Source organism: Physcomitrium patens, chromosome 24 (assembly GCF_059467195.1).
Source record: "Physcomitrium patens ecotype Gransden chromosome 24, ASM5946719v1, whole genome shotgun sequence".
Lineage (NCBI taxonomy): Eukaryota > Viridiplantae > Streptophyta > Bryopsida > Funariales > Funariaceae > Physcomitrium > Physcomitrium patens.
In genome coordinates, this window is record NC_143433.1 from 4247161 (window position 1) to 4259275 (window position 12115).

At 36.9% G+C, this 12115-nt stretch overlaps 1 protein-coding gene and 1 long non-coding RNA gene across 3 annotated transcripts; both read left to right on the forward strand.

Moving 5' to 3' along the window:
• The first annotated feature begins 2198 nt into the window (after nucleotides 1-2198).
• Nucleotides 2199-3669, forward strand: LOC149986362 (uncharacterized). The gene is made up of 2 exons (XR_016500616.1): nucleotides 2199-2436; nucleotides 2610-3669. It is a non-coding gene; the product is annotated as an uncharacterized LOC149986362 (long non-coding RNA).
• A 2873-nt stretch (nucleotides 3670-6542) lies between these two features.
• Nucleotides 6543-9792, forward strand: LOC112276335 (uncharacterized). Of its 2 annotated transcripts, XM_024507563.3 has the most exons (6): nucleotides 6543-6670; nucleotides 7991-8251; nucleotides 8342-8397; nucleotides 8739-8843; nucleotides 9037-9084; nucleotides 9237-9792. In XM_024507563.3, exons 2-6 carry the CDS (start codon nucleotides 8077-8079, stop codon nucleotides 9474-9476), a joined length of 624 nt encoding a protein of 207 aa, XP_024363331.1. In that variant the 5' UTR covers nucleotides 6543-6670; nucleotides 7991-8076; the 3' UTR covers nucleotides 9477-9792. The 2 variants fall into 2 exon arrangements, with proteins under 2 accessions (XP_024363331.1, XP_024363330.1); XM_024507562.3 differs by having other exon boundaries at nucleotides 7991-8397.
• Nucleotides 9793-12115: the final 2323 nt, after the last annotated feature.

The window sequence follows — 12115 nt, forward strand, 5'->3', positions numbered from 1 at the left end:
GATAGATAGTATTCAAAAGATAATAAAAAATATTATAATTCAAAGCTTATTTGATGTTCTATTAGAAGAAAGGCATGACTATCAGAAAAAATTACCTTGTATTATATTTATTTATTTATTTTATAAAATTTTGTTAAATTCTTAATTAGCACAAAAAGTGTTTCTTAACAATAGAAGTTTGAGGTATATAACTTTTATACAAGTCAACAAAATGGTCATATTCATATGAAAGTTTTTTCAAATGATTAATGTAACTTTAAGAAATGACATGTATTAGTAGCATATTTGCACTTATTATAACGTTGCATTATTTGCAAACAATGTGTGCCCAAGATACTTGTAATTGCCAACTCTTGTTTTAAAGTTTATTATACAAGAGTGTGCGTATATATATATATATATATATAGTTGGTGCCAATTAGTCAATTACTTATCCACTAATTTCTTTGCACTGTAGCACTTTCCATCAATAATGTATGAGTATTTCAAAAACATATGCTCACCTCACATATCGATTATCTCAAAATCAACAATGTTATCATTTTTTTCCTCTAGGATTGATCCAACTGAGAAAGGAACCCTGATTCATGTGTCTTTGTAGCTGTGAAGCAGAGCATGGCCCAAGGGAATCCAACTACAGTTCCTGGTGCTCACCAAAAGTAAGCAGGCATGTGGAGCAAGGGGATGGGCACTGCCATGGGAAGGACTACTTTTGGTTTACTAGAACAAAACAACATTAATCCACACGCTTGGGATTGTGTAAGAACCCCTACCAACCCATCCCCACCCAACCCCACCTCCCTATTCAGCTCACTCCCAGTTCTCCCCATCCCATGCCCAAAGCCCAAGAATCAATATCATCATCAGCATCACCTACGAAAAGAACAAAAAATACAACAATCTGGAAGATGAATCTCACACTAGACTCTACTTCATCACCTCACAGGAGTATTAATACAGTACTGAAACCCTTGAGTTAGTCCCCTTGTTAATGATGCGCCTAGACTGCAAAAGTTGTAGCAGCAGCTGCTGCAGTAGTGCTGTAGCTTGGCTGGAAGAGTAGCTTGCTGGGATTCCACACCCGGTGGGACAGCCGTCGGCCTGAAGTAGTATCATGTCCTTGCACGAGAACAAGCAGGCGGTAAGACTGGCCAATGCGGAGGCAGCAGGATTAGGAGGGTTGAGACTCCTAGAGCAAGTGGATCATCATGAGCGTTGCAGCGGGGCCTTGCTGCGGCACACGTGGTAAAGGACCCTGCAAGTTTATTATGTCAGCATCGGGAAGAAAGAGAGAGAGAAAGAAAGATTCAAGACGATGGAGTGGTGCACAGTGGACTGAGCTCAGTGCTGGGGAGATTGGTTGCTCGATTGCTGGGACCATGCCATCCATTCTTGGAAAGAACATCCAATTATTTGACTGTGCACTCGGAGCTAGAAGATTAGAGGTTCGTAGTCTGCGACAGATTGATACTAACTAGATACGAGTTACGAGCTTCGCAAACCGTGCATGGTACGCAAAGAGCATGCAAAAGCTGGCCCCGCAGCGGTCACAACCAAGGTCACTTAGAAATTGAATGCGGTGGAAAACTCTGGAGCGATACAGTTGAGTTGTGGTCACTTACCGCCAACCGGCTTTTGAACTCATAGGGCGCCATGTTGGTCGTGGTAAGATCTCATATTTGGATCGACTAAAGCAACAGAAGGATAATACCTTGCAAGAGGTGACTCTCGCAGCAAACACAAGCTAAGCTTCATCGTTGCTATGCATTTCTGTTTGTCGAACAAGCAACACTAGACATCACAAGGAAGAAGAAGAAGAACAGAAGGAGAAGGTCGGGCCCAACTTCGGCCTGAGTTTAGTAATGGCTTGGCAGAAGATCACAGTATGGGTTGAGGATGGGTTTACCGGTATGAGTCGGGTTCATCCCATCAACGGCGATTTGCATCAGTCAACAAATGGTAGAAATATCCAGGTGGCTCTGATCTTGAGGGAATCTCTTTGAAGAAATTTGGAAGGGGATTTTCCAGTTCCGACAGGGTCCCTGGTTTCTCTTCACCGATATTCATCTCAATATGCACGTATACATCGAATTTACGTATGGTATACACTAAGACAGTACATTGGCATGCACTGAGATCGTATGGTCGCATGTGAGTATAAACAGCCGCCTTCACAAGTTTGTAACACAGAAGCGAGAAGTCGTTGGCCGAGCCCGTTTCAGGCACACTCTCCTCCGAGTAGGCTCCTTCGCTGTCTGACATTTTGGATGATCCGAGGTCTCTTAGTATTACAGAGTAGCCGTGGACCGATTCTAGATCAATTTGATCTTGATCGATGCCGATAATGTGTGAGACTGGCTTGGGAGGCAAATGGGTGCACAAACGATTCTTGTGGAGCTATACTTGTGTTCTTCGGAGATGAGCAGATTCCTTGAGGTAAGATATTAATTTGATCACCTTCTCTCTTTCAAGTGCCATAAGCAATAACATGCCTTCGAACAAAAATTATGAAGCTCTTGGTTTGCAAGTGAGGAATGGTGTATGCAATCGTTGCTAATGTTGTTCTCAAGCAAAAATTGTTGGACAATCTAACTGTTTATTGTACGCAGATGCAAACCAGCTGGATATCATCCACTGAGACCCTGTGGAGGAACAGTTACTTGTGCGACATGAAGAGACAAGGGAAAATTACCGAGAAACTTGACTCCTTTCAAATGTTCGGATGCGTGCGGCCCCGCGTTGGACTTGAGCGCGAAGCTATATGTTAGTTTCCACTCAATACTCGAGGGATGGACGTATACGAGCCTGTGAAAGGAGACAAAAATTTTGTACAATTCCATGGTTTATGTCCCAACACCGTCAAGCTGAATCGCTCTCATCTGACAACAATGGCTGTGTTGAATTAATAACCATACGCATACATTGAGATCTCCAAAAGATATAACCCGAAAGTGAGCCATCTCCTATCCTTATCATTGTAGCAGTGTGGGTTCCGGAAATCAAGTAGAAGTAAATTGCAAATCTTCCCCGCACGCACGACTGTGAGTAATTCTGCTTGTAGGGAAGTTATTGGACAAGAGCGAAGCCACTTGCCCATCAGATGGTTGCGAAATCGCACATTCAGCCATACATAAACCAGGTAAATCTGCATCTATTGTGTCCAGTTGAGTTTCTCCTGCAGTTTCTGACAATTGTCATGTCTTCCTGGACAGAGCTGCAGAAATGGATTTTGCCCAGTGAGGAATCTCTCGTTGGATTTCCTGCATTGCCATCGTGGATGTTCTTTTGCCTCAAAGCTGCTCTCAAGAGCATGAATGGGGCACTTTCACAACTTTTAGAATCTCGTGTGGTAGAGTTGAAGCTTGTGCACAACACAAGTGAGGATAAATTGGAGGTAATTTAAGTATCTTTTCAATTCAGCTTAGCACTTGAACACTCCGGTTATCTATATAGAATATGATCCAATTACAAGTGCAAAAGTCAGCATGTTCTTAAAAACTTGTGGAGGAAGATCGCGGAACGAGCGAGCATAACCAGGAACTTGCACTTCAACCGAAACAGAATCAAAGAAAAAGACAGTCCACTCGTATATATCATGAGGAAAAGCTGTACTTATTCAAAATCTGAAGTATCCTCAAATAAAAAGACGCAGTTCTTCTTTTTTTTTTCTTTTCCCTCGTTTTTTAACATGCACACATTTCGAGCCTTAGGATAAACTTGCATCCATCAGTCTCGCAACTGCAGATTCGCAACTCTAGATTCGCATCGTGGTCAAGTCTCGCATGCTGCATTCTACAATACCACTTGTGAACATGAGAAGCCCAGAAAGTGGTTCATTGATGTTATAAGAGGGAACCGGTTCCTCTCAAAAAAATCCAGGAATGAAACGAAACAATGGCACTAAGCACAAAAATATCTTATTTCTGCTGGAGACGTAATTCCCACTTAACAGGCGGAGCTAGATCTCACTGAGGGCAAAAACAATTACTATAATTACACAAGTACCCAAACTACCGGTAGAGTAGAAAAATCACACCACTGTTTCTAAATGATGAAATCTGCACTAAGCACACAACTCAACTCATCAAATATGCCGAAACAGTGCCAAATCGTGAGCCCCTGATTTCTGGGTTTGAGCTAAACAGTCTGATATCCCTATCAAGTTCCTTGTCTCCTGCTTCAGTGGTCAAATTTAGGCCAGAAACGCCGCCGAGTGAAGCCCTGACACAAAGCCCCGCACAAGCAAGTAACCGGAAACCAACAGATCAGAAGGGGTCTTCAGAAAGCAGCCGTAAATAGAAAGCACTTGTTAACTGGTCTCTGTTGTATTTTTACTTAAACTAGGAGGTCTTGTCAGAGCTGAAGAAAAAGAATAGCACAAGACTTGCAGGCTTTAGATCCCCACCCCCACCCCAAGGCAGACTTGGGGCGTGCGCCTCCAAATGGCTTTCAGGGGATTGTGAAATCCGCCGCAGTGGTTCGGGAACTACAGTCAAGCTAGTGGCCCACCTAGACTGTGCAAAAATCAGATTTTGATGTGGATTTTGTTTCATAACATTGTGGGGATAGTATATTGTTGTGTATCCAAAATAATTGATTTTGTAAAAGTGTATGTGTGTATGTATACATCTATGTATTCTCTAGCACCCTCTTCAAGGCAGTCTTAGAGCATGTGCCATTGAAAAATTCACTTACTAGCTAGACTTTTAGTCAAGTGGTGCATGAATAATCACTTTGAAGTTTTGTGAATAATTTTGAAGTTTCATTCAGTAGTCATTTATACTTTGTATCATTTGATGGTACTAAATAACCATATTTGTAATTTATTTTTTTAATTTTTAAATAAAATTCTAATAGTGAAAACAATGAACTAAAGATTACAACCCTTATCATTTTACTTTGTTAAAATATACTTTTTATTGCTTAAAAAGGTTTATTTTTTATTTTATTTTGTAAAAAAAGATCATTAATTCATCTCTTGTTTGTTACCAATAAATTAGCAATTTAATCTATAATTCTTTTATTGAGCTATAGAATAGTGTGGTAATTATTTCTTCTCTTTTATAAAAAGCAACCACAAGTTTATTAAAAAAAAGAGTAATTCTAACACCTCTAAGTAATTTGTCTGTTAAATAATCTTCATTTTTTTTATATTATTTTAATTGTAAAAAATAATTACTTCATTATATATTTGTAATCAAATCCATCATATAAAATAGACTTAAAAAGCCAAGCAAAAGTTCTACAAGGAAAAAAGTTGCCAAATAGGATTTTAGATCTACTTTGCATTAGTAGTGAAGGTCTAGCAAACTTTATTAAATAAAATATCAAAGTATATACCTAAACATTGGCATTTCACAACTACTTTTTTATTGATTTACATTGAAAATATAAGATATCATAAGAATTCTATCAGAAAGATCAAAAATAAATAAATAAATAAATAAATAATCAACAAAAAATCAACAAAAAATTTAGATGTATCTTGTTCTAGCAATTTATATTTAACAACCATTACTAGACAAAATATCAAACTATGAACTTATAATTAAGAAATTCAAACTTAATTCACTAGTTATTTAAACTATACATGCAATATTACATTAAAAGGATACAAGAGAGATATAAATAAATAATAAAGAAATAAAGAAATAAACTAGAATTTTAAGTTAATTTTGATTTGGTACTCTATGTACAATAATAGATATTGAATAAAACATCAAAAGTTGTACTTTGGTTTTGAAAACTCATAAATAATTTAAAACACATTCAAATCATGTATATTAAAAAAAATCCTAAAATTAAATAACAATCAATTCTTTTCAAAAGAAACTAATATATATATATATATATATATATATACCAACTAAAGTTGTAGGCTTATCATGCTCTAACATATTAGACCTAACAACCATAATTGAAAAAATTACCAATATATGCATTGGAACTTTAGAAGTTTATACATAATACAATACTTCTTAACATTTATTTTTCTATTTATTCCCATTTTAATGATTTTTATATTTAATTTCAAACTTCTCACAAGGTACCCTAATTCACAAACCACACCCAATTGTTTCTTTGTATGTATGTATGTGTATGTATTTGTATGTATGTATATATATATACACATACATACATTTAAAATTTTAAATTTTAAAAAGCATACTATGGTTAGGTTGATTTAATTTTAGATAAAAGTTACTTCAAAATTTTCTTCCCACGTTTCATTCACATCAATAGTGTAACAACCATAACATAACCTTCTCGTAACGGGCGCAAATTAGCTTTGAGCCTTCAGTAGTGGACGGAAATGCAGAATGATCGACGGAGTCGTTCGTCAGCGCTGACGCGAACGAACATGAACGAACCTGAACGAACCTGAACGAACTCGATCGTCCGTGATCTCGTCGTCGTCGACGACGACGATGACCGACGAAACGTCCGCCGAAGCGACACGAGGAGGATCTCTCGTGTCGGTCGAAGCTGGTGGCTGCTTCCATAATGGGGTCTTATCAACTCTCGTTGCTGTATATCCATGTGACACTCACTCTTGTTGTATAATCTCCGCATCCTCGTCGATCTCGATCCGGCGTGATCAGGGCCCATTTTCTTGGTGAGGACCATCGTGTTTGTGGCGCAAATCCGTGGAGCTTGATGACTCACCCAGGTTTGCTTGATTTTCTTCTTAGATCCCCGCTCACTCGCTATTTTGAAGTCGAATTTTGTTGGATCTTGTTTATGAGTCGGTGTTGGATTCCATGTGCTAGGTGAGAACACCACCCAATCGCGAAGCACCTGTCTGTGTTTAAGTATTTTCGAAGGATTCGTTTTGAGAAGCTTTTGGGATTCCGAAACATTTGAACCCAAATGCCATTGCATCACGTTTGCCGCGGTGGTGTGAACCAGTCTTTTCTTCCATTTAGATCGTCTCCTTTGCTTGGTAGTGGATGTGGTTTCAAAAGGGACAGATGTTCTTGAACATGTAAATTTCCGTTGAATGCAATTTACATTCCATTTACAGTTGAGTAAGCTTCACAGTTTCGGTTCGCGTTTACACTGTCGTCAGGCGTTGGCTTTAGCAGCATGTGTAAGAGGAATTTCTGTGTTAGAGACCGTTAGCTAAATTGGCTTGTGTGCAAGATTAGGGAATGTTTTGTGAATTCGTCTGGTTTGCTTGCGGAAACATGGTAAACAATGTTTTTCGTCTTTACCCTGTCGTTGCATGTAATTTTTCTGTTCATACGATATCAGGTGAAGAATTAGTTTGTCCTGCTATGAAGCAATCCTGCATCTAGGGTGATTCGTGTAATGCCCATCTATATTGCTTCTTGATGCTCAGTATTCGTTGCTGGGTGCTTTGATTGTGATGCTTTGAATCCAAAAGTTCCTAATGTACCTCGTTCACTTGTACACTTTGAGGATATCCGAATCAAATCGGGAGTTTTTAGGAACCTTCTTATGCGCTTGTCTTGGAGCAATCTGCAATGCAGGTCGTACAATTCTGATAGATCTCTCGCATGCACTTTCTATTGTCATTGGGTGGAGTCAAGTAACCATGACTGCGTGCTTCAAAAATGGGTTTTTCAGAGTTCTCAATTGGATGCAACACAGACCATCATTCAATATTACTCGAGTGATATATTGTTACAATGCCTTTTCGTTTTTTCTTTTTTTCTGTTTTTTTTTGTTTACGTAACCGGTGCTATTTCTACTTTTGTGGAACATTGCTGTTCTATACTGGAGGAGAATATTTAAGTTTTCTGCACACCAAAAGAATGGATTCACAGGATAAAGGGAGCGCTTTCGTTAGGATCTTTCATGCACTGACAACAGTGGAGCTATCATCGCTTTCGTTCCTTAATTATTCACCTGTTTATAGGGGTCTGGGGTTGGGAAAACCATCAGCATTGGTTATGATACCTTACATAGGATCACCCCGTGATGTTGGCAGTTTGCTAATGTTACGGAATGCTTGTGTGTGGTGCAGAAATGAGTCCACTTTGGACCAGCGTGGCAAGCTGCTGAGTAGGCAATTCGAGTGGTGTGCTTTGCACTGCGCTTGTACCAGAAGAGATGGGCTCAGAAGCTTCAGAGTTGATTGAGTTCCACATTACTGGGTTCAGGAAATTCCATCTAGTTCCTGAAAATCCAACAGAGATACTAGTTGGCAAGATCGAAGAGTACTCGAGAAAGCATGGGATGGCCCCTGGCACACAACTTGGAAGTTGCACTGTCTTGGAAACTGCAGGTAAGGGTGCCCTGGATCCCTTGTTGCAATTACTCAGCTCATCCCACGAGGAGATTGAAAAGCCCTTAATTATGAGTGCTGGAGCTTCAGGAGACGTAAAGCTGGGTGGTGGTTCATTGTCCGTTCCTCCAAAGCGCATCGTCTGGGTAAGAAATGTCTTTAGAGCATATAGACTTTAGTAGTTCGCCTAATTATATTGTTTGATTTGATTGTGTAAATTCATGGTGTTCTACTCTCAAAGCTATAAAATGTTCATGTTTTCTTGGCCAGTGACCCCTTTAGGAAATAGTGGACAGATTGTCAGAGCAATCAGTTGGTTGGCTTTCTACTGTTTCATATAGTTGCGATGGAGTTGCAGTGATGCTTTCCTATCGTGGAATAAGCGGAAGTTATCTTCTCTTTATCCGAAAAGGTAGATAAAGGAATATGGAGAAGTCTGTCGTCAATCTAAGAGCTATTTGTGTTTTGTCCGCTGACTCTTGTGCAGGTTCATCTTGGTGTGAATATTGCTTCTAATAATTTTTCTGTAGAACGGCGTGCTGTGAATGAAGCCACATTTGGTTGTTCCGATGAACTTGGTTGGCAACCTCAGGTTTGTCTTTAACATCACATTCACCGAAACTCAAGGCAGGAAACAGGGTGGTGGTACTCTGATTTTAGATTTTAGTTTCTCTCTGATTAGAATTCTGCACTATTCGTGTAGACTTTGGATTTCTTTTACCTGTCTTCTGCATTGCTTATAACTTGGAATTGATTTGCATGTAAATTTTGCGCTTTCCTTGCAGCGAGTGCCTATTGTTCCAGAAGATGGTCCAACATCTTTTATTCGTGAGGTACCCATCTTCAATCCTGCATGTAAATCACTTGATTTCATCGTTTTGATTTGTTAATCAGGTTCATTAAAATGCTCCATTTTGCTACTAGTTCTTTACATTCATTGAGTATCTTTCGTTGATATAAGACCCATGTTAATGGAATTTTACAGACAACGCTACCAATAAGGGATATTGTGAGCGCCTTATCCAAGGAGGGGTTCAATGTGATGGAGTCTTACGATGCTGGCCGCTTTGTCTGTAACTATGTATATTATCACTCATTGCGTCATGCGCAAGTGAGTGGTGTGAAGAGTCTCTTTGTTCATGTGCCTTCATTCCATTTTATCAACCAGGAATGTCAACTGGAGTTCATTGCTGCTTTACTCAAGGTGTTGGCGATGTTCTGCTGAAGGCTTTCCAGAAGTCATACAGGAGCAGGCCCTAACTCATAATGTCCAAATACTGCTCTGTATTGAGCACCTCTGAAGATTGTACAAAATGAGAGACAGATTGTTCACGGGGGCTTAGATGGAGACATGTTAGAAATGCACGTGCCAATTATGGCTGGACAATTGACGTTTTATGAATACGGTATCACCCAACTTTGCTCATTGCTTAGATGCTGTGGGTGAGTAAGATTATCCTGCTTCTCTAATGTGTGATGTTCCCAAAGTAGGACGATTGGAACCAATGAAGCTTGTGCTTAATATCATCTCATTCATGCTACTAATGTGCAGTTGTTGGAACGTATAAATTATTACTGCTATTATCTATATCCTTCTTTTCTAGTTTTTGAACGTGACACTAATTTTGTATTCTCATGCTGGTGGTGAATCATCAGTTGATACAACTTATGATAGTGCATGATTGAGCATACTACCTGAAGCAGATTCAATCCTAGAAGAGAGTAGTGATAGAATTAACTATTTTTTGGGGAAATTTTGTTCTGGAGTTCAATGCTTGTACTGTTAAGAATTGATTGGCTCATAATTTACTGCAGGCTAATAATAGTGAAGTTCGTGGCTAATCATAGTATTATGTATGGAACTATTGGTCAAGATTGTACAATGTAATTTTAAATGTTGGATAGAATAAAGTATTCAGGCATTATTTAAGATAACTAAATGAGATTTCTAAACTAATTTCGCATGAAACAAACAGATTATTGCAACATTCATTTTTTTAATTTGTAAACATTTTATTCATTCTCATTCAACTTCATCAACTAGCATGGAAATAATAACACAGAGTGGTTCCTAAAACTAATAACCTTTTTTTAATTATGAGAATTGTAATAAACATAACTAGTGAATTGTTAGGTTGACATCTTCATTTTACTTTGTGGACACCCAATGCCATGCACCCCCGCATACACAGCAAATCTCTTATTTATACTAAAAAAAATTACAATAAATTTACAGCAAGAGATTCTCTAATTGAAAGTAATAAGCTTTTAAAGTGAATGAAAGAACTATGTAAAATATATTATAAAAATTTGAAAATCATGTGAATATATGTATATTTTATTGCACATAAATATTTTTTAGTGAAGTTACCATGAAAAAAATTAGTATCACTAAAAGTCTTCTGGTATATATGCAAGGGCATGGAGAGGTTGTCCATGCAATTAAAGGGGGGTGTTTTAAAGGAAGGTGTTTATGTGGTGGTTTTTTGGAACTAAAAGAAAAATTGTGGTAGGAATCAAAGTACAACTATCAATGACTTAGAACAACTCTAACATTTAAAGCCTTCTTAAGTTGTGTTTTATAAAAGTAAAAAACTTTTCAAAGGTCATATGTTAATATATAAAAGCAAGATAGAACGGATGGAGTTAAATAAAATAAGATTTTTTTTATATTTCTTGATTTTTAATTATGTTATGCATGATATTTCAACACACTAATATACCAATTTATATGTTTTCAAAGAATATTTTTTAACATCCAAATAGTAATGATAAATCATAATAATAGGTCTTCACCATATATAAAACTCTAAACTTCTTCTACCTATCTCTTTAAAGCAATAAGACAAAGCTTCTTGTGGGCTTTAGAAAAGGCAAGGGCAAATCTAGGCATTTCTTTAATGGGGAACATTCAAAGGCATCTATACAACTATTTTTAAATATACATTAAAATCATGCACTTTTGATATAACTCTTGATAGCCAAAAAACAAAAAGCTAGATGGTATGTTTTACCAAGTAAAGCCCCACTTTCCATCTCATTCCATTAAAAATACATTTTCATTTTATAACACTCAAAAAGTATGGTAAATTATGTTCAAAAAATTTATCAAATAGTTTACTATATAAACAATATAAATAAATAAATACATAACAATATTTGAAAAGAGAATATTAATGAAAAAATATACTCTAGTTCTTACGAGCACAAATAATAAGACCTCAAAACTAATTTGAATATCTCTAAAATAAATGATGAATATAATTATCTATAATATTCATCTTCCTCCTTGACATCTCAACACAGGTTGTAATTTATTATTAATTTAAAAACACATATCTGATTTTATAGATATTTTTTTCAATTCACTTTACATGACGAGTTAAATTATAATGCAATGTTATATTTGTTATTATATGTATATGTATGTATACACAGTTCTTTGATAAAAATGTTTGGATTTTTATAAATCTAGTAATTCAACGTGATTCACTCACACTTCTATGTTGTAACTTTTCCCAAAGAATTACTTAAAATAAATACTTTCATGTATTTTTTTGCACTCGTTTCATGTGGTTTTTACAAATATTACACATGTCTCACATTACCCCATTCTTAAGATAGTTGATACCATATATTTAATAAACTTAAAAGAAACGCATTTGTTACAATTACAAACTCTAAAAACCCACACAAGGTAGTAAATCATATTTTTCATATCTTTTATTCTCATTTACTTTGAAACATAATTATAAATAATTATAAATAAAGATAATGCTTTATTGACTCTCAAGCAACTAATCCACTCTCTTACACCGTCTTCCAATCAACTCAAAAAATATACTTATTTTAAATGAGGAACTC

What these genes read in the sequence shown, in the direction of transcription:
- LOC112276335 (XM_024507562.3), top strand. Translation starts at nt 8,077, where the DNA reads ATGGGCTCAGAAGCTTCAGAGTTGATTGAGTTCCACATTACTGGGTTC. An exon ending in CTCCAAAGCGCATCGTCTGG is followed by an intron (nt 8,398 to 8,738) that starts GTAAGAAATGTC and finishes ACTCTTGTGCAG; the next exon opens with GTTCATCTTGGTGTGAATAT. An exon ending in AACTTGGTTGGCAACCTCAG is followed by an intron (nt 8,844 to 9,036) that starts GTTTGTCTTTAA and finishes CTTTCCTTGCAG; the next exon opens with CGAGTGCCTATTGTTCCAGA.